The following is a 22,634-nucleotide window of genomic DNA, read 5'->3' on the forward strand; positions in this document are numbered from 1 at the left end:
ATCAATAAAAATGTACACTTTGATATAGTCCTGTCAATCGAAAATATACAACATATATATTTTTTCATACATGTTCTCAGGCTTTGGTCTCTCCGCTCTCAGAAATATGGTTATGCACAACTCTACTTATTCGCTTTGTAAAGGTAAAAGGCGAAACAAATCATAAGCCTACATGAAAACTTTAGTGAGAATGATGAAACTATTACTTCTTAATTGAGTTATACAAGTAAAATGGAATTCCTGGTTTTTTGTTTTATTTATAAAGGGTTAGTTATTTTGTAAATACATACGCCCATGGACATCTGTCACGAACAGAGTAAACCAAACGAAGAGAACAGGGACCAACATCTTTAAACATGTCTCCATGCTTACGGTTGGTTATCTGCAACAGTCTTTTCCGAAGCTGTTTGGTAGGTAATATATTATAAAAAAGTCTTTGATCATATATTGAGCGTGTTGTTTATCTATCCACGGTAAGAAAAATCGAAGTATTAATAGTCCTCTTAGGGTCTCGTCAAGCCCGTATCACGCAGTAGCTCCTTTCAATACTAACTTAAATCCCAGCAGGTAAAAGCGGAGACGAAATCGAAAGCCAGGTTAATACTGCCAACGCCCTGTTTGCCCCAAAATTGTAGCCAACCAGAGACCCGCTTCTCATTTGCACTGTGGTGGGAGTATTGTTTTCTTTGTTGCTATTGCGGGGGCACGTTATAGATTAATTTCCATAATTCTGTATTATTTGATCAGCATACCTTCAAGCCGCTCCCAGGCTGTCATCTATTGTGTCTCGCGAACATTCAATAGATGGAGACACGGTCTGTTGACCCTCTAAAGAAAGAAGTTTCTATGAGGGTTCAGCCGTGGAGGTGGTAAAGAAAGGTATACCAGAACACTGTTGGTCTCAACCAGTGTTTCCTCTACAGGATAGTTCCACGGTTCTTATCCGTGATTTTGACTTTGTCTACTATACCCTGAACTATTTACACACAGGCATGGATTACAAGAAAGAAGAAGAAAACAATAAATAGCCTTTGCTGACATCTCAGCAATGTTTTATCATTTTGCGAAATATGAATCATAATACTGTTAGATTAACCATACATCTTTTGTTTATTAATCATTATTTATTCACAAACACTTCAGGTTTTTCCCTTAAAAAATTGCCAATGACTAACAATCAGTCCCCTCCCTCTGTCACACCCTTTCTTTCTTTCTCTCATTCTGTCCCTCCCAACCTCCCTCAATTTTCACACACCCATATCTCATGCCACAGACTATATTGTTTGAACTTGTTGACTTGTAGGACGTACATGTATTTTGGTAGATTGATTACACACTAATTGCAATCCATCTGTTTCATAGATATGATAATTCATGACATACTCGATTTGCACTGAAAGAGTTAACACTGTAATAGGAGTGCCCATTTAAAACGTGCACGAATCTTGTGTTCTTAATCAAAGTTTTAAATTATATCAGCTAATGTCTCTGTAATCGCTGTCGTGTAAGATCCGTGTTCTTGACATGCTGCTAAATGTAACCATTTGTCAAAAGTAAATAAAGGCTATAGAAAAAAATCAAACTATGTTGAAACATCAAGTAAACATTCTGATAGGCCTATTGGCATAAAAATAAATGACAGTCGCCAGTCCTGCGTAACGAACATCTTTATGAATTACGATTAATAATTTTTTTTTTCAATGCAGCGGTAATGCAACTTCTACAAAGATTTGATAAGGAAAAGTTCAATCAGATTCTCGTCCAGGGATGTCATCTTCAAAATGGCGAATAAGATACATGTACACAGTAATTCAGCACACACCAATGGATATTACTGGTTTGTTAATTTTCTTCTTACTAGTTTCCACGTCTCTATTGTCTCGGAAAGTTTTAGAAGTGAACACTACTTTGGGAAAGAAAAGGATTTTTTCTACCCCTCCCCCTGTTTCCATATAGGGCTTATAGATGTTTTTTTTTATTATTGGTAGCTCCTGAATCAGTATGGAGCAAGTTTTTCATACCCAATCCATATGTCTTGTTATGCATTCTCTTAAAATGAGAGAGTTTCCCAACTGCAACGTGGACGGATTCAAGACAACGGTAAATCTATTGAAAATACACGTCAAATGACAATAAACAGAATGAAGGCCATTGTCGAAAATTGGTTAACCGGAACAGCATCTGAAGTTTCTGAAGTTTGTCCAGAATTCAGGACGAAATTGCTGTTTTGATTCAACACTTTTTGAATTGTTGGTTGTTCATTGTCATGAAGGGCTTTTGAAAATAAATTTTCTATGTTCTTAAATCCGTTGCGAGTCATGGAAGCGAAAACTCCTTATTATGAAAGACGTTGTTCCCGATGAAACCCACCATAACGCTATCATATCAATGTGCCATCAACGTGAGAAGAAAACGACCTGACATGCAGCCCATAGTTAGGTCAACACTCTACTTATATTCAATATTCGTGATAGAACAAGGGAAATTCAATATTTCTCAAGAACCAATAAACAATAATAAAAAGGTAGTTGATATAAAACAAGAGGTTATTCATATGCTTTCTATCCGATTTCATAAAAATAGGAATATCAACACACTATCCGTGCGATTAAAGGACTGTGGTGTTTTCATTGATGTGTTTTTTAAATCAGATTTAGTCAATTAGAGTGTGATTCAGCAATATATATATTTGAGAAAAATCTTTCCTAGATCACATCATTGTTTGAGCAGTATTATTGAGGAAATGCTTGCTCATTACTGTTATTTTTTAAATATTTTTTTTCTTCCAAAGCATAATTGGCTGATTTCTTCCATGCATGCCCATCAACAAGGCGAATCCCAATATCTGCAGATCGCGAGTTGTAAATAGATACTTCAGATTTGAGAATTTTATTCCACTTCCATATCAACAAAGAAAAGATCGACAAATTAATCCAAGTAGATTGTTTGAATAAATCCTAAGAAAATGTCTAAAATAGTATTAGTCAGCTCATGGTTATTTCCAAATAGACAGATAACTGTCATTATTACGATATGAATAAACGAACCTAGCCCATGTTTGCCCATATATTCATCCCACGATGATGTGTATGTATATGTATGTTTATATGGATATCATGGATATAGACTTGTGTGATACTTACACTGCACTTCCTGAAGAGGGATAGAGCAAAGTTGTTTGCGAAGAACGTGGTAGATTTTGTGAGCCCATCCATTACTAAACATGTTTTTTAATGTTATACATCTGTGATGAGTAATGGGTCAAATAAAACGTCTCGATCAATAGTCATGGGTGAAGTAACCCAAAGCTGTAGTAAACCTTGAACTGATTCATTTTGTAATATCTATCAATATGAATTTGTTTTGTAACAATATATTCTTGAAATGAAAGACTGGCAACACAATACTAGATGGGAGTGTCAGCAGGGGGGGGGGTACAAGCCAATCTAAGCATGGTTAAACTATTCTCCTTACACTCTTAAAAATGTTGGGCAACATACGGTCCACACAACAATTGGTTAAAACTTTATCCAATTCTGGGTAGTTTTACACCAATACTGTGTAGTTTTCACCCAAAGCACACATTATTGGTGTAAAACTACCCAGAATTGGATAAAGTTTTAACCAATTGTTGTGTGGACCGTATGTTGCCCAACATTTTTAAGAGTGTATAACAGCAGCCTGGAGATTTGCTTGCTTTGTTTTTACCATATCAACTCTTGATAGTTCATCACTATAAGAATGGTTTACTCACTCACTTCTGTAAATGTTGTCAGAAAAGGCAAAAACGGTGAAACCAAGCACTACATGTAACTTCCGATTGCCATACAATTTAGCAGCAGTCATGAATTTGATTTTTATTACACTGTATTAAGATACAAACCTGCCTCTTCATCTTCTGTTTTCAGTGTAGAATTTGATGTCTTTATTTCAGCCTCGTCGGTAGCTGAAGGGTTAGGGACCTAGTCTTACAAAGAGTTATGATTGATCCAATCAACCATAACTATGGAAAGACAGCAACGTCAATATCTAATATACATGTTTGGTAAAAATATTTTCTAGATAATTTGTTATGCTGTATATTTATACATTCATTGTTTTTGGTTAATTCAGTATGGTTATTTCTGTTTTCAAAGGGCATTATGGAAATTTCCTAAAGAAAAAAATGTGACATTGATGGATTTCCATAGGCCTTTATTTAGGTAAAATTATCTCACACAATGAATGAAATACAGGCGAAATGTATTTATACTGAAAAGGTCAATAAAGATAATTGCATTAATGTTACTATATAGCCTATTATTTGGACATGACAACAGGTCCAGATTAACTAATGGTTGCCCTTTTCAACTTTAAGTCCTAACCTCATTCGAAATGTACACTACGGAGCAGAAACGAGAGTTTTATTCCGGATACCGGAACAAATACAAGAATATAAAACAAAAACAACAAAGGGAAGTCTACAGGTGAATTATTGATAATCGTGGTTATGATGTGTCCGAATATAAGGCATAAGATTGATAAGACAAAAAAGGTTAATAAAACAAGATTTTCAAATTCATTGATATTTTTTTTTTGTTCTGGTGAAGTTATAATAAAAATGATTTAAAACAAAGTCAGGTTGCTGCTCCGTCATCATGCATTGTGAACCTGCTGTCGGGAATATTTCTAATGAGGTTCTGGTTTAAAGTTGAAAACAAATTTGAAAGTATAAATTTCCTGTGTAAATAACCTTCGTTTGTAGGCCTATTTACTTTTCCTTGAATCTAATTGAATTTAAAAATGAATTGAAGTGCAACATAAATATTAAGTGTACATGTAAAAGATACAACATTGCCTTATTTGTGTCTTATCTAACCTTGTGATATTCAGTGTTTGCGAAACAAATTATATATTTCTTTAATGATTGGAATTTGCCTTAGCACGGTATCTTACTAAATTATGAACTTTTGACATTGTGAAGCAAATCGAGATCATGGTGATGTCTCCTATGGTTCTTATATTGTGCTTTACCTCATGCTGACTCTGTGGTTGTTGTTTTCAAAGTCTCATGCAAAATAAATAGAAAATAGAACAAATAGAATGAATAGAATATTGAAAGAACAAGACAAATATGCTTTTGGGAGCGTCAGTGAGGATAGCATAAAAAGAAATTGGTATTGAAATGTTCTTTGTTCTGTTTGCCTGGGGTTTTTACTTTTTATTTGTCCTCATATTTCCCTTTTTTCTAGATTTAATTCTAAAGATTTACACTGAATGGGCAGGAATTCCATTGTTCTCGAGGAGAACTCAATCGTCATTTATCAAATATTTGGCGGCCATTGTTAAAAACCACAACTCACACAATACCATGTATATGAAGTCTAATAATCATGGACGATTGGTTTCTGACGTACACTCATCAACATATATACATTAAACAAACTGGATAGAGCTCGTTCAATACTGCTGCACACACGGCCTTCAATCTACAGGAAAGGTACTCAATGACGTAATAAAAAACAAAACGCACACGCATAAGCAAGAGAAGAAAAAAAAAGTGTGGAATCTTGCGCGCGCTTGGCTTTTAGTGTTTCCGGTAGCCTCAAAAGGGCGCGTTGTTGCTATATCCATTTTGTTAAAGATGTTATATCGATGAGTATTCTGTTTGCACCTTATTGAATTGATTATAGAAGGGCAAAGGACAATGTGGTATATTTTCCTGGGGGACAAACAGATCAAATCTTCAAGAAACATTTATGTACATTCAAAACAACTGTGCCTGTCTGAGTTGAGGTTTCAGGCATTATTGGTGCACACTTTAGTCTTTTGGCTTTGTGTTAAAAGAAAAAAGAAAAATTAAGAGAGCTTGTTTGTAATCTCGGGGGGGGGGGGGGGGGGGGTGACAAGCAAACCACACACACACACAAACACATCCTCACACCCCCCCCCCCCAACACACGGGACTTCTTACATTAATGCTGCAGGCATCCAATTTGTGATCAAATTAGAGCATTCAACTTGAACATTTGGAATATTTTTGGCTACATTGTGCTCTCATTTCCAATTGTTTAAGAAAACTATGGGCTATTTTGAACAAGATAATTGCCCTCTACATATTTTGCTAACCTGTAAACCGATCAGCCATATCTTATTTATCACCACAATTATGACTATGCAGTAATTTCCTATCAAATTGAATTGCAAATTTTGAAATATTATTGGTGATTATTTTGAGGTTATGATTCGACTTAGGAAGCACTCCTAGCATTCATGCATGACTAAATGTAAACTACTACCAGAAAGTCTAGTCTGGTTGGAACGAGGAGATCGCGGATTTGCTGTCCGTTATCAGAGTTCAAATATGAAAAATGTGAACAATTTCCACATTTCATACTGCTTTCAATTTTATAAATATGAAACTCATTTTATACCTAGGATTGTGTAGAAATCGTTGAATACATGAAATGAAATTAAAATGTGCATAAAACGATTGGAACACTCTAAAACAATTTTTTGAAAACCTTTGATATACTCTGGTACACAAATTATGAGATGGGCATGATGCTAATTTTGAGAAAGTTGTTCGGCGTCCTTTACACAAACCATTCATGAGCTTTATGAATTTTATATTGCCATTCGACTAATACATTTATAAATTCAAAACGGGTACGGGCTTCCGAAAATCAACTCAGCAAGAGAACGATGAGCTGCATGGAAGCTCAAGTCAAGTTGAATGATCGTGAATCCCGTTTCTATGCCTTGAATCCATCAACGCGTTTTGTATGAAGTGCAAGAATTGCAGCTTCGACTGAACAATTTCCCGGCTGAAATAAAGCCTGTATGCATTATATTGGTTTGGTTCCTGCTAAGTGCGTTTTTGGTCACCTCACAATTTAGTCATAGAATTAGCATCCCTTTCTCATAACGGTAATGATGAATCGTCCATCCTCTTAATTTAGACAATTCAATTGCTACAAAATAATAAATAGAAAGTGGTTATCAGCTGAAATCACTATTGAAATAACACACCCACCTAAATGTAGGGTGTGTAGATGTTAGGCCTGGCGCCCCCATGCGGTCAAAATCACGTCAAGTTGTCTTGAAATTGAAATGCACAAACTGACTGTCTGAATGGATGCAAGCAACAGTGGCAATTCGGGCTCTCGCTCTTAAATTTTTAATTGTGTCCAGGAGCCCAGGGGAAAGGGTCGCATCGCCCCTCTTCCCTAAGGGGAGAAAAGCAGAATCAGTGAGGACACCAGTAGTTTTAGAATACAATAGGGGGCGGGGGAGTAAGGGCAAAATAACATTTTTTTTTTTTTTTTTTGGGGGGGGGAGAGATGCATTCACTTTACAATTTTTTTCACTCTCCTAAATTTATGGGAGCAACGGGTGGGGGGGGGGGCTCTCCTCACTAGACGGGGGGCACATGCCCCCCACGCCCCCTGGGTGCCGCCTCTGACAAGAATATTACTTTGATTCCAACTGGCACTTTGAGACGATGATGTATGAAGACCCGCACGCACATGACATATATGTAAATACATGCAACAGTAAGCAAGCAGAATTAGCAGTGGTACTAGACTAAATACTGATAATGGTCGTTATTGATGGTAGCAGTAACATCGACTACTCCTTGGCTGAGATAAATTTTAATGAGAGATTTATAACATAAAAGAGAAAATATATTATTTCCATTTTCGCCATCATGGTGAGTATCAACTTTATTATTGTTCGTGTTCATATTTTATCCTATATCTTGTCGTATTTATTTACTATTCGCGTATGTTCTTATCATTGATGAGCGTAATTTTTCGATGCTAATGTGCTGATTTATTTCCCTCACATTACTGGCGGCGTTCGATTCCACCTTCTCGCAAAAAAAATCACATTTTTCATGCCAACATATACATTAACATAGCTTCAGAAATTATATTCCCAATCTTTTACAGGGTTCATTCCTTTGCTATTCAGGTTCACTACGTTCCCTCTTGTGCTTTTTCGATATCTTTTAAGTGAATAATGTTTATTCGTGATGACAATAGATGCGTACCACTTCTTTGTTTTTAGTTAAATTTTTACTTCAATGCAGTGCTATACTATTTCCTGTATATGTCATAGTAGTTCACATTATTGATAGTGCAAACGATAATAAAATCTCCATAAGTCCGCATATTACACAGGCCTATCAATTGCGCCATTGGGATAGTGATAGCGATGCATATGCTTATATGGTGGTGTTTTGGCGATTTTTCTTTTTTTACCTTATTTGCTAAGAAAGCATGAATGCTTGTACAAATATATAACACATTACATCACGGCACAGGTAAACTTAGTCCAACATGTAGAAAACATTGGAAGCCCTCATAAAGATATTTAAAAATAAAATAAAACGACTCTTCCGTACGATTATACCAGTTTTGCGTGTAAGCCTCCGTGACCTCATCCATTGGGGTAATACATCCTACAAAGTACGTGACGCCGCATCTGATTTGAGCAGAGTACAGATTTCGTTATCTATCGGAGTCAAGTTCCTAAATATCCATGACTCTGAGTTTTTCCCCTTTTTGGCCAACTTATTCAGAATATTCTGATCGGGCTTTAACATATTAAACACATTTTAAATGTTCCTTCATTATCACTTTACCATGTTCACACGATTTTCATACAATGTTTTATAACGTGTTGATTCAACTTTGCTTTTGTATTAGTATATTATTCCGATTTTATTGTTAAGCTAGGATATCTTTTTCGAATGACCCAAATTATTGAACTTTATTGTGTTATTTTTGTTAATTTAGATAAAAGCGTTCAACTCTGTACCCCAAACAGCTGTGCATACTCATAACAACATAATATTATTTGAATAATGTAGTAGATGTATTGATACTGTCGCTTTGGCATGATTTTGAATTCACTTTTATGCCCCCTTTACCTCCACTCATGCAAGGTGGAATCAGAGTATTGAGTGAAAATTGGTTAATCAATTCAAAATTAATACCCCGAACACAATGCTCTAAGTATTGCCCAAGAACGTTTTGCACCCAAAACAAAATTGTTTCCATTTTCACTTGTTGAAAATTTACAAGATAACTTCACTATACAATCATTACCCTCTCTACGTTCAGACTACGGACAATGGGGATATCCCAGAAACACCGGCTTCATTATGTTCGCCGTAAGTTCCCTCAAATCACCATTATTGGCAGTCCTCAAATAAAATGGTATTTAAGGGGCCGTCCATGTAGAAAATTGCCGATGCAGAAAAAAAAAATGAATCAAATTCGACTGTTATGTATATAATAAACCCAACCAATTGAGGGACAAGACATGGGGTATGGGGCAAAAATTTGAACAAAGCTGTAAACGGCGAATCGAGCGAGCAAAAATGTTGGCTTTATTAATACCAACATCTATTCCTTTGAAATAAATGTTGTCATGATATTTTTAAGACACGTCATATTCCTTTTTTTTTTCCTCATTGCTTTTTTGGTCGTGAAACAAGCCCTCATCTATAAACGACAGTGGAATATAAGCAGCTAGACATGCATGTGAGGACCAGACTATGAGTAATTACAAGTAGAATGAAAACTGTTAATCTGCCCATAATTCATGTATGCTAGTTGTATCAAACAAGGACATGTATCTGGTACTAAAGGGTTTGTACTTATGACGATGTCCTTTAGTCGTGTTAGTAGAGGGGATAGGAGGATGTGTGGTTGCGGGTGCATCTATGTGCGCGCGCTCAAGCAGGTTTTGGTAGCCTATGCGTGTCCGAGGTCCAATACCAGACCACGGCACTTGTGCCCATGGGTAAGGTATTTAATCAACAGTGCTCTTTTATGATCATACGTTTGAATTAAACATGTTAAAGAAAGTGCTATTTGCTTTCTTGATAACTATGTGTGAACTTATTTGATTTTTAAAATTGGACGGGTGCGATTCTTGATTTATTCTTAGAAGAATTCGAAGTAGAAAAACAAGAGGATTCAATACAGAGAGAGAGAGGGAAAATTAGATGCGTCAGTGCCTTCTTTGTTCCTCAAATTAATTTAGGGTTTGTATAAATATTCTCAAGTGCTTGATAACTTGCTCATAGTAAATAGTAGAAGAAGTTGTAGGAGTAGAAGTAGTAAAAATACAATATGAAGAAAATAAAAGATACGAAGAAAACGTAGTATGGAAACGAAAAAAAAAAGAAAACATAATACGAAGAAAGGGAAGAATCAGAAGAAGGAGCAAGTACGTTAGAAAAGAAAGAAGAAAATGAGAGGCAGAAAAAAAATCAGCGCCTTCACTCCATAACCATAACTCACAGGGTTTAATCATAAAAACCTATCTAGCCAATTGCAATGCGACTGCATTTTAGGCTCCTCCCCTCCGCAGTTCGGCGCGTTGTTCTATCGCTGCGAGACAGGCAGTATCATCGTCAGTAGTTGCCTCGTCAGCAAGCATTACAAGTTGAACCGTTATTACGACTGCATCTCATAAAGTAACTTCGCTGTTCGTCATCTCACTATAGAATGTTGATCCCGATTCCAGCATCTGTACATTTCGATTCTTCACCGAGATGATAACATCGTATTCTTTGCTGATCTAAAGAACTTTCTGGCTGGACTCCCTGACTAGTTTTGGCTTCATGAGCCCTACCAAAGTCGGTGCTTTTACTTATCTATTTTTCTTCATAAACGATCATTCTATGGAAGCGATGATATGTCGATTTGTCCATCTCAACATCAACAATATACCCTTGTGGGAGCTGGTTGGCGTCGGTAGTATAGACCCTTGGAAATAGGAATATGTTCTTTCCTTATTTCGAAAAATTGTATTTTTATGGAAGCGGCGAAATGTGATATTTATCATCTCACCAACGATTTAATATTGTGATAGCACCTACTCTTTCAAAATGTCTACCGACGTGGATTCTTTATACACTATGGTGTCGGAGAGCAGTTATACTAATTCTATGAACTCGACTGATGACGGAAACTGGTTGTTTCTTTTTACAGGGTCACTTTACTATATAGTTGCAATCGTTGGACTTATCGGCAATGGTACAGTCATTTATGTTATCCTGAGATTTGCTAAGATGAAAACTGTGACCAATGTCTACATCCTTAACTTAGCTCTGGCTGATAACCTGTTTTTAATCGCACTTATATTCTTAGCAACGGCAACGGTTCATCCCATCTGGATTTTTGGCAAAGTTCTTTGCCATCTCGTGTATAGCATCGATGCATTAAATCTTTTTACAAGCATATTTTGTTTGACGCTTATGGCGATAGATCGCTATGTGGCTGTTTGTTACGCGGTCAAAGCTTCCTGTTACCGGAACATGCGCGTCGCCACGATAATCAACGTCGGGGTTTGGCTACTTGCTCTTGCCGCAGCATCACCGATCATCGTATTCACTCGTTACGATCCAGAACAGCTCTCGTGTAACCTACAATTCGATAAAGTCGTCGGTGCACACGCGGCCCTGGCAGTTGCCAAAGGTTTCTGCTTCTACACATTTATAACGGGATTTTTAATCCCTTTGGTGGTGATAGCGGCATGTTATTCTATGATCATCGTCAGGCTACACCAAATGGGCACAAAGACTGGGAAATGGGAAAAGTCGAGAAAAGTTAACCGTTTAGTACTCTGCGTTATTATTGTCTTTGTTGTATTTTGGTCCCCTTTCTTTTTATTCCGGTTCATTGTAGCATTTGACTTTGAGGTCATGAGAACTAATTATTTAGTAAATGAAATCACAATATTGCTGAGCTATATGAATAGTTGCGCAAACCCGTTCTTGTACGGCTTTCTGAGCGACAGTTTCAAGAAAAGCTTCAAGAAGGTGTGGCGCTGTGGCGACAGGAGAGGGTATGAATTGACATCAACGGATGCACGCCCTTGGAGATTACGTAATCCTTGCCTGGGAGAAAAAAAGGAGAGGAGCTCGGCAAGAAGACTGGGTAAACGAAACGATGACGATACAATGTCAGGAGCGAGGTTAAATGTCTATCCCCTAACAGCAGTCACTTCGGCCGCGTCTGAAATCACGATGCACCAAAAGAATGGAGCCATGGGAGCCCCTTCATATGCCTGAATCACAACCAGTCGTGCCAGTATATTCTCTGGATATGTATTCGACAATGAATCCCCACCCCTTGAGTGTGCATGCGTTATTAGCCGACCAAAACCTGACTGGAGTATAGGTGTGTTCAGGGCTTGCATCTCGCGTTACAGGACGCCTTTCGCCAGATAAGTTGTGACTGGCCCAAAATTTGATTAGGTGACGACGCCGAAGCATGTACTCAGATGGCGTTAAATGACCATACATGAATCATGAGTAGAAGCCACTGAGTCGATCCATATCTAAGATTATCTTACAATTTTCTGAAGATCGAAGTATGCGGAAAGCGAAGTTGTTTGATCTCCGTTTCTTCGGGGTTTGATGAGCTGACAGTGGTGTAATTTGTGATTTTCAACAAGCACCTGATGAATCTGAAAAAAAAAATAAGACAGGATAAGCATGAACGACGATGCACACGTGATGAGAATTGGACTAAATGCAGATATTTGACTGCTTAGGCTCGTGGTTATACAACATAACCACATGAATTTTGAATTTTCGTTCAAAAATACATATGGGGAGGAAGCAACAATCATAATTTGATGGTTTCAATTTCTCTTAAATGTTGCTTGGATTATATCTGCAACCGCGTCTGATCAAAAGCCACACTAAGCCATCGTTAAACCTCTTATAAGCCACGCTTAAACTTCTTATGTACGTATATATGTCCTCGCATGTCCACTGATGACTAAAATATATATGGAATAGATTTTACAGTTTTATTATGTTACAATGACCTTTGCAAACAATGATTTGTAAATTCCATTTCCAATTATGCATTCAGGTGTTTGTCTTTTTAGTCAATCAAGTATTTTAGCTACTGTATTACTTAGTAAAAAACGGTTATATCTGAATCCTTCATTTAAATTCGTCTTTGCCGTGGACTTCACAATGTGCAAATGTGTTTCCGTCTTTTTTATATTTCAAACAAGAAGTAACAAGTGTTATTTCTTAGAGAAAGGGGATTCTTACCTCCAATACTGTGAACAGCCTGTTTTTGCTTATGAGGGTATTTTAATTGAACCATTATGCATTTTAAGACAGTTCCATAAAAATGATCATTTTGTAGGTTTCCCCCTATTTTTCTCCAATTTTATATAGGCCTATAATGAACTGCCTTAACCATGATAGTAATTCAAATAAACTAGACAAATCAATTTAGTACCTAAGTCGTACTTAAACATGGTCAGATGTATAAAAAAATCCTTTGATCTACTTGGCTACGAGCAATTTAGTCAGTGGAATTCACTGGTGATTTATTCCGTGAAGCACCCAGATCATGGAAATGTAAAATGTAAAATTTTCCAAAGGGCGGGAGACAGAAAAAATCCAGCAAGGTGATTGTGAAAATGAAATAAGCAATTTGTCATACCACAGGTTCTAACTCGAATAAGCATCGAAGCGAGCCCCCTCCATTAATATTCTGGATTTCAATTTGGATAGAAAGTTTACATTGCTTGAGTAAAACAAGGAAATTATTGGGCTGTAAGGAGATATGTGAACTAGGTGTGTGATTAAAATATGTTGCCCCTAGCTTTTTCGACAATCTCTAAGTAAATTTTAGATTAATTTACTGATTAAATCTAACCGAACCACCATAGGCATGCAGGTTGCATTATAAATGCAATTTAGGAGTTGATTACGTTTTCGCATTTTTTGCACCAGTTGTAATCTAATTTTTCAATGAGCCATATCAAACGGTCAGATTTCCTTTGTCACAACATTGCTGCCCCATTTTGATTTTGAAAAGGTATAAATGATTTTTAAAATTGATATTGTATTACGAGATATTCAAATTTATCCACGGATTATCCCAATCCTTCATATTGTCGACTATTAAAGAATCACCTTTTTTTCATTTCCAGTGAATTTGTATTTGGTTGTTGCCAAAATGCTTTGAAATCATCATCATATACGTTGATTCCCTTTATCCCCAAGTTTCAAGGTTTACTCTTTTTTTCATTTCAACGGAACTCAACAAAAAAAAAATCATTGCACATAATTACGTCAACCATACAGATTAGTTGAAGTGAATGTACAGATTAGTTGAAGTGAATTTACAGTTTATACAACCTAACAGTTTGAAATAATTACATCAATATTTACGATGTGATAATCATACTCATTACCCAAATTGAGGGCACTTTTGAATATGTTATGGATTTATATGAATAAAATTTTCTGACAACGCGAAGGATCTCCTTTGATGAAAAAGGGGGAAAAAATGTTGTAAGAACAAAATTAATGATGCATCTCATCGTGGAATTGCTAATTTCTCACAGAGTTTGTCATTTTATTCTGAGCACATGTTTTTTTATAATGGACCCCGTCTGTAGGTTTGACTTAAAAAACATCTATATCTGAATCATTAACGCATATAAGCATGGTGAGCAAACAAGCAAAGTTACGGCTGTTGTTTAGATATAGGTTCGCTGTATTTTGCTCGCAGGTAAATAAATCTTTAAATAGACCGCCGTTTCTCTCTTCGAAATTGCTTTCCATTATCAAATGGACGATTGCAATTACGGCCGAAGTCCTCATTTCGATTAAGTCTTTATGAATATTTGAAAAAATCAGGAAACATTGGGTTGTTCTGATTATATTAATCAAAAGATGTTCATTGAAAAATGCATTGCCAATATAATGTTTTATTGTATATGTCTTTTTTCATATGGTCTTGAAGGGTAATATTACATTATTAATGAAATGGTGAGTTTAGGGCGAATTTATTTCCCCCATTTTTTTCTTTGACAATATTATGATTTTTTTTTCAGATTATCCTTTTTTATATTTCATTGTTACCTGCCACCTACAAACCAACAACAAGTCACCAGGGAAGGTTTCCTGTAAATTGGTCTTCAAAATTCGAAAATAAGAAAAACAGCTCATATGAAAATGTAATTCTTCTTCTTCTTTTTCTTCATACTGTGAAAATTTTATGTTTTATTTGAAAATACCTTTTACTGACTGCTTGGAAGTTTCACTGAGAATGCACATCTCCTGCTCGAGTGAACCCAAACTGCAAACTCTTTCTCCTTAGTTTTTTGTTGCTCTCACTGAATTTCTTCTACATTCGAAAAGGTACTTGAATGCCTTATTGGTAATAAATTGAAGTTATAAGACTTAGATTGTGCATTTCCAAGCTCATCAAACATCTCAAAATTCGTTCCGGACAACGCGTTTAAACCTTTCATTGTGGTCATGTATTGTCTGATAAAAAAAATAGTTGATCTCGTGAGAAATTTCTAATATATGGCTCATTTATTTATGTTTATTACAAAAATGATGTCAAGTCGTTCCTTTTAATATCGGAGAGTACATCGCCACGATTTAAAAAAATCAAAAATAGTATAGATCATCTATTCATGCATATCTTGGGAAAAGAGAAGTGAGAAGTATGCAAATAAAGACAGATCTGAGAGAGAAAGAGAGAAAGAGAGAAAGGAAAGACTGGCAGAGAGAGATGAAGAGACAAAGACAGAAAGAGAAAGATATAGCAAGAGAGAAAAAGAGACTGGATAAAAAAAAACCGGCGCAATTATCGTGAAAGTGTGGAATTTTTGCAAAGTTGAAAAAATATGATATGAAGTTATTGGTTAAGATTTATTTTGAAAAAAATAAAAATCCGTTGCTTATCTGAAATGGGATTTTTAATGAGGCATACCTAAAATGATGTGAAAGCTCGAAATTCTCATTAGGCGATAAACAACAAGTATTTATAATTGAAAATTTATAATCACTATTTGAAAACGATATCATTGTTTTTGGACTTCCAGCTCTGATGACAGTTGGAACAATTCGCTTGTGAAATTTCAAAAAGGATATTGCTACTAAATGATAATCAGTATATAAATTTATCAAAACTTAATGCTATTTAAAAATCTTTTGAAATGATGCAAATCTGAACGAATCTTCAAAAATAGTATCTTACAATATTTTCAACTGGCGTGATGAAATTACTCCCCTATACTGATATCGTACATGTATATTCTTCTCATGGGGGTTTATTACATATTCAGTATGTTTCTTTATTAGTGGTCAGTTTTGATTAAGGCTTCTTATTTTGTTCTTAATACCGATGTTCATGCTGCTGATCTGGAATGTAATCATCAGTTACAAACACATTGAATCATGATATGGAATTACATTCCTGTATTGTTATGGTACTTACCATTAAAACGATTTGCATTGGGTGAGAGAGGGGCACTGTCAAATTACGATTTGTGATTGACATCGATTTTTTTTTCTTATCATCGGAAATACTAAAATGCCTTTATTTATCAATCTTTAACCAGATGAATTTTAAACGATTTTATCTTCATGATATCAAGACAGATAATTGAAAACGTACGCACATTGCAATTGTTGTACATACACATTTCTCAGACCATACACAAAGCATGGTAAAAAAATGCATTTCCTTGGCCAGTACTGTTACGTGTTTGTTTACCTTGTTGTAAATGCATAGATTTTTTTAAATATATATGGAAAAAAAAATTACACCTCTTTATTTGTTATGCATTCACTTTTTATATGAGTGTCCAAATGGTTCCCACAAGATCCACTTTGCATTACGATGAAAAGCAACATTGTAATATCCAAGATTCATTGATCTTTGACCTAATGTTTCAAAGTATAGTTTCTGACGTCCATCCAACATAGCTCTATATGGGTGTCGTATATCATGTTTTTTGAATGATTGTTGTCGAAGGTTAAGCATGTGACGTATCAATATGGAAATTATCGTAATTATGATGGTGTCACAAACTCTTCTGTATTATGTACATTATAACTCACGAATGTGATGTTATCAACCATGCAAAATTTAGATGCTCGCAGTTGATTTTAACATTTTAACTTCTTGTACATGATATTCACACTACTCCTCTTTGCTCTTGTCTTACCGCTTACCATCATTATAAGCGAATGAAGGTTGTATATAAGGCTTATGGGGAGTATTCCATGGAGCACGTTCTCAGTGATTTTTGTGACTAACTTGTTCTGAGCCAATCATTTGCAAGGATTTCAGTAGCTTATAACAGACTCCAGTGATAACCACTGACTATTAGTTTGTTTATGGAATGCTCCCCAGGTCTTTAGTAGGGCGTTGACAAAACAGTTTTACTTATGCTAGTTCTTTTCGTATCAGAGAAGGGCAGCAACTGCCGGGTAACTAAAGGGTCATACACACTAGATCGAGAAATATATAAATAAGTCTTTCCCTCGTAAGTCTTTGGGTATGTTGCGAAGATCTCTGGTAGTTTCACTATCCGACCAATACTCTTATTCGCATTCAATTAATGAGTGTGTTACGAGGTACAGGAATTGCTGTCGTACTGGCCATTTTTGTAACTAGCGAGATTTTGATCAGCAATTACGGGGTTTACAGCGACACGAGCGCATGACAAGACCGCTTAACACGCATTCACATTAAAGACATCAAGAATTGTACTTCTTGACATCAATAATTCATTTTTTTTTATTCAAGAATTTAATTCTTGTTTCGAAAATTCAATCAAGAAACAAGTCTTGACACTAAGAATTACACCTTTTTATATCAAGAAAGAGATTTTAATTATATTATATTATTATATCCCAAAAAATTAATTCTTGAATGCATAAAGTTAAATCTAGATATCAAGAAATTTCAAGAAAGAAACAAGGATTAAATTTATTCAATTTATTGTTAAAATGGCTTGCCATACACCCTCGTAACCAAAAGCCACGTACGTCGCGAAGCGAAAACTCGTTACTGGGTGCAATCAAATGTTGTTAGTAGGCTAGAAAACCTTTATAAATAATCATTTTGATATTGGGAATTTTATATATCAGGGGCCGCGGAAGCGGGGGGCTGGGGGGGGGGCTTCAGCCCCCCCTCCCACTTTTTTCCAAAACCGTGTACAAAACGTAAAAATTGCCATATGATTGTGATTTTTTGCATGCTCAGCCCCCCACTTTGAAAACCGTTCCGCGGCCCCTGTATATATATATATATATATATATATGAGGAATAGAAATACACTATTCACAGAGATTGTCTTATGGTGATAATTATCAGGAATCGCTTAATCCCGGCCGCCTATACTGTAGAGTAGTAGGTTTTCATATTCTTCAACTTAAAGCTCTCAATATTATGAAGTAGTTTATAATCAAAGATACTGATATATAATTATTCTGAAGTAAATAAATTGTGTGTATATTTAAATCAATATTGAGAGTCTGTAGTCCCAAAATAATTTTGCTGGAAATAAATCAACTATAGAAAAGGGTAAGTCTCTTTTCGAGGTTCAATATTGCAGTAATCTTCTTTTTATTAATGATATATATTTTTATGACATGGCAAATAATGTCACAAATCACGTGAATATGAACCGAATGCGATGTGTATTATTTTACATTGTATAATAAATGTAATTATTGTATGATAAGAAAATTATGTATTGAATATTTGTTGTACAAAAAATGCACGAAATATATATAAATCACTGCAATAAATGTGACAAAACAGCTTTATTTCTGTTTTTGATTAGTTTTGAAATGGTGAAATGTAGGGAGGGATGATTAAAGAGAGAGAGAGAAAAAAAGAAAATTGAGAGTGGGAGAGAGAGAGAGAGAAAGAAAGTCAAAGAGGTAAGGATTGGGACTACCTTTATCACGTCACCAACGAGTCTAGATATGGACGTTAGAAGTTATTTATTTGGTAAACCTACACTCATTCATCCCGCACAGTACACACACACACTCACGGTCTTTTCACTTCTAGGTGAAAGGAAGTGAAAAGACGGTGTGTGTAAACTGTTTGGGATGAATGAGTGTAGGTGCTTTCTAAATAAATAACTACTAACGTCCAGGTCTAGACTAGTCTACAACTTCTTCCATGGCCCTTGCAGAAAGAGTTACAATCAAATACAATTCTAAAATGCAAACAAAAATTCATTTTCAACCAATCAAACGCGCGCATTAGGACCTGCTCATGATTCCCCGTATTTTTTTGTTGAAAAAGCAAGTAACATAAGTGGAATTTCCCGTTTAAAAAATATGAAAATGTGCGTGTCATTTTCATGGTTGTCAATGTATCAGAATAATAGCAATAATAAAAAAAAAAACATGATAATAATAATGATAAATATCATAATCATTATCATAACTATCATTTATTATAATTATAAATATAGTTATGAACCTTATCATCAATCAATGGCGTAAAATGGCATTAAATGGCAAATCAGAAAAAGGAAGAAAGATTCGCAGACTAAATATGATGTAAATGTGAAATGATAAAGAAAAAAGGAATTTTAAAAGGAAGAATGACGTTGATAACGTTGATGACGTAGTTTTCATGATTGTAATTATAATAATGAAGCAATTGATGACGGTGGGAATAATAATAATAATAACAATAAAAATTATAATAATATATAGTACGCAGGACAAAAATATGATGATGATCATCATCATCAGCCCATAACAGCTACGCAAAATATGAAGCTTAAAGGTCAAGTCCACCCCAGAAAATTGTTGATTTGAATCGATAGAGAAAAATCAAACAAACATAACGCTGCAAATTTCATCGAAATCGGATGTAAAATAAGAAAGTTATGACATTTTTAAGTTTCGCTTATTTTTCACAAAACAGTTAAATGCACAACTCAGCGATATGCAAATGAGAGAGTCGATGATGTCCATCACTCACTATTTCTTTTTTTTTTATTGTTTGAATAATACAATATTACAAATTTGACAAAAAGGACCAACTTAACTTAACCATAAACTGTTAAAATAATGACAATTCCACATGTTCAAGGAGAAATAAAACTTTTTTCACTTGACAAGGAGGAGAAAATTAGAATATGTCATATTTCATATAATAAAATACAAAAGAAATAGTGAGTGGGTGACGTCATCAGTCTGCCAATTTGCATACCGACCAGGATGTACATATAACTGTTTTGTGAAATTAAGCGAAACTTTAAAATGTCATAACTTTCTTATTTTGCATCCGATTTTGATGAAATTTTCAGTGTTTTGCTTATTGGATTTTTCTCCTTTTTTCAAATCAACTTTTTGTTGGGGTGGACTTGTCCTTTAAGAACAGGGCTTTTCTTTTATTACTTCGAAATACAACATGGCAAATGGAGCAATCTTTTTTTCAAAAAGCAGTGAGTGAGCAAAGCTTTTCGACCCTTTAATTTCATATTGTGATAAACTTTACCAGAATAATCTTAAGTTGATATCAAATCTACTCATTTTCTTTTCTATTTTAATTCTCCCTTTACTTTTTTCCTTGGTCCTTATTTTTTTTTGGAGGGGGAATATCTCCATCTATAGACAATGGTAAAAGGTCTTGAAGACAGCAGTCATGATGAAATAACGAAAATCCACCTTTTCTGCGCACGAACAAACATAAATGCGCGTCGTCCTAAGTTTTTATGACATTATTCAGATAAAATATTGCCAATCACATGACGGAAAAATTCCTGGTAAACCAAGCCAAAGCACTTTGGGTTGTACGGCATGCAGCTTGCTCGCTCGGCTTCCCAGCATGCCCAGTTACCCTGTCAAAACATGCTTTCCAAATCGATAGCTCCTAGGATGAGGCACTTACTTGAACTTGATATTCCACAAAAGTGTCAATTGATATTCCACATAAGTTTTTAATTGCTATTATTCTTATAATCTGAATGACTATGGGCATTGCAAGAAAATTGCGATCGATTGCAAGTCAAAATTAGGTCGTAAAATCAATCAAAAGTCTTTAATTCATTGCATATTTGCAATCAATTGCTTGTCTGTTTCTTGCATCTACAAGAAGTAATTGATTTGCTTTATTTTAAACATCTAACCAAACAACAACGCCTGTCATTTCTTGAATAAAGAAGAAATGGTGTACCAATTCTTATTAGACTGCGAAAATAGAAGAGCATAGAAAATTGAGGTTCGATAGATAATCAAAACTTGGAATAGGTTTTTACGTTGTAAGAACCCGTCTTAAGGGAAATCAAATGCAGTGAATGTAAATTGGGTTACGCCTATATAATCCAGCTTAAAAGAAATGGCAAGGCTTCAAGCAGCATTTGCCTGCTCTCAAGTGGAAGTAGGTATGTCATATTTTCATGTATATTAAAAAAACACTATTGACCATATATTTATACATTTATAATAACAATACTATTATCATCGCTAGGACTATAGCAATCAAGATATAGTAACAATTATAATAATGATGCATAATAATCATCTTAATGATGATGATAATCATAATTATAATTGTAGTAATGATAATGGTATATAATAAAAAATAGTAATGATAGTAACACAAACCACAAAAATATATTGTAATATTGTTTTACTCTCAGTGATCTTCTATACTACTTCTGTTTATGGTAATTCCCGTAAGAACTCGGCAGGACAGCTTTTGCTGGTAAACGCCAAGCTGATGTATAACCCATTACCTATATTGGGAACATTTTAGGTTAATCTGTCATAGTGGCTGACCTTATGGATGACAGCTATTACTCTTGGGCCTTTTTATATTAAAGTGGAGAAAATGGCAGAGTGGGAATTTCGAATTCACAACCTTGCGATTATGAGTCCAATGCTCTAACCAGTGGAGCACACGACCCCTATTATACAACGGTAACTCCTATGATAACTGTGATCAACAGCCAATCAAATTGAAGCATAATACATGAGGAAGTTACCATGGGATGGAAAAGATACCGTTGTAGCAATTATTATATAACAGGGTCCGGACCAAATAAAGGTTGAATATGAATTATTTTTGGAGTCTTAATGACAGGTCAGGTGATTAAATGAAACCATTTCGACCCAGAAATTAAACATTGCCGAAAGGTTAATGTTCAAAAGACATGCACGACAGGAATATTGACTTAAACTTGTACGATAGTTGATTACTTCAAGGGGCAAGTGCGTCAAGTCCTCCTTTGCATTGTGAAGACGCCAACCAAAGCAATTAGGTCTAATATCATGCAATTTATATTAATCACTTTTCGTTCATTATGCATTAGTTTGTTGATGTACATACGGGCTGCATGAGCGTATTCTGGGGGTGGTTTCGGGGCCTGGGCTTCCCTGGTATGCGAAAGGGGGGGGGGCAAAATAAGAAGAAAAGAGAGGAAAAGAAAAGGGGGAAAGGGAAGGCAAGAAGACGATAAGAGAAAAGGGAGAAAGAAAGAAAGGGAGAAGAAAAAAATGAAGAGGGGAGGGGGGGGGGGTGCGCCAGATCGATGTTCGACATAGGGGGGCACCGAATTGACGTTCAACCTAGGAGGGGGGGGGGGCGCCAAATTTATATTTGACCTTTGGGTGCTAATTTGATGTTTGACCGGGGGCGCCAAATTCATGCTTCACATTATTTTGACGCTCGCATCAAATGCATGGTTAGATGCCGATCCTGTTCATTATTTATTTATTATCAATACCTTTTCTGCAAGTTGGCAATAGCCTGCAGCTGGTAAGTCATTTATGAACATCCTGATAGATATAAATGATATAAAATGCACGTGTACTTAGA

The 22,634-nt window shown here is 35.5% G+C and overlaps 2 protein-coding genes across 2 annotated transcripts in view; one reads left to right on the top strand and one right to left on the bottom strand.

Annotated features, from left to right (window-relative positions):
* The window catches only part of LOC129270540 (uncharacterized), a 95,206-nt gene extending 94,573 nt beyond the window's left edge, over positions 1–633 (bottom strand). The window contains exon 1 of the mRNA XM_064105923.1: positions 291–633. Within this exon, the coding sequence (XP_063961993.1) occupies positions 291–366 (76 nt within the window). The 5' untranslated portion in view covers positions 367–633. The remainder of the gene's footprint in view (positions 1–290) is intronic.
* Positions 634–10,816: 10,183 nt separating this feature from the next.
* On the top strand, positions 10,817–12,166 carry LOC129270588 (somatostatin receptor type 1-like). The gene has a single exon (XM_054907947.2). The coding sequence runs from the start codon at positions 10,889–10,891 to the stop codon at positions 12,071–12,073; it is 1,185 nt and encodes a 394-aa protein (XP_054763922.1). The 5' UTR covers positions 10,817–10,888; the 3' UTR covers positions 12,074–12,166.
* Positions 12,167–22,634: the final 10,468 nt, after the last annotated feature.

This window comes from Lytechinus pictus, chromosome 10 (assembly GCF_037042905.1).
Source record: "Lytechinus pictus isolate F3 Inbred chromosome 10, Lp3.0, whole genome shotgun sequence".
Lineage (NCBI taxonomy): Eukaryota > Metazoa > Echinodermata > Echinoidea > Temnopleuroida > Toxopneustidae > Lytechinus > Lytechinus pictus.

Excerpts from the sequence above, each read along its gene's own strand:
- LOC129270588 (XM_054907947.2), top strand. The coding sequence starts at position 10,889 with ATGTCTACCGACGTGGATTCTTTATACACTATGGTGTCGGAGAGCAGT.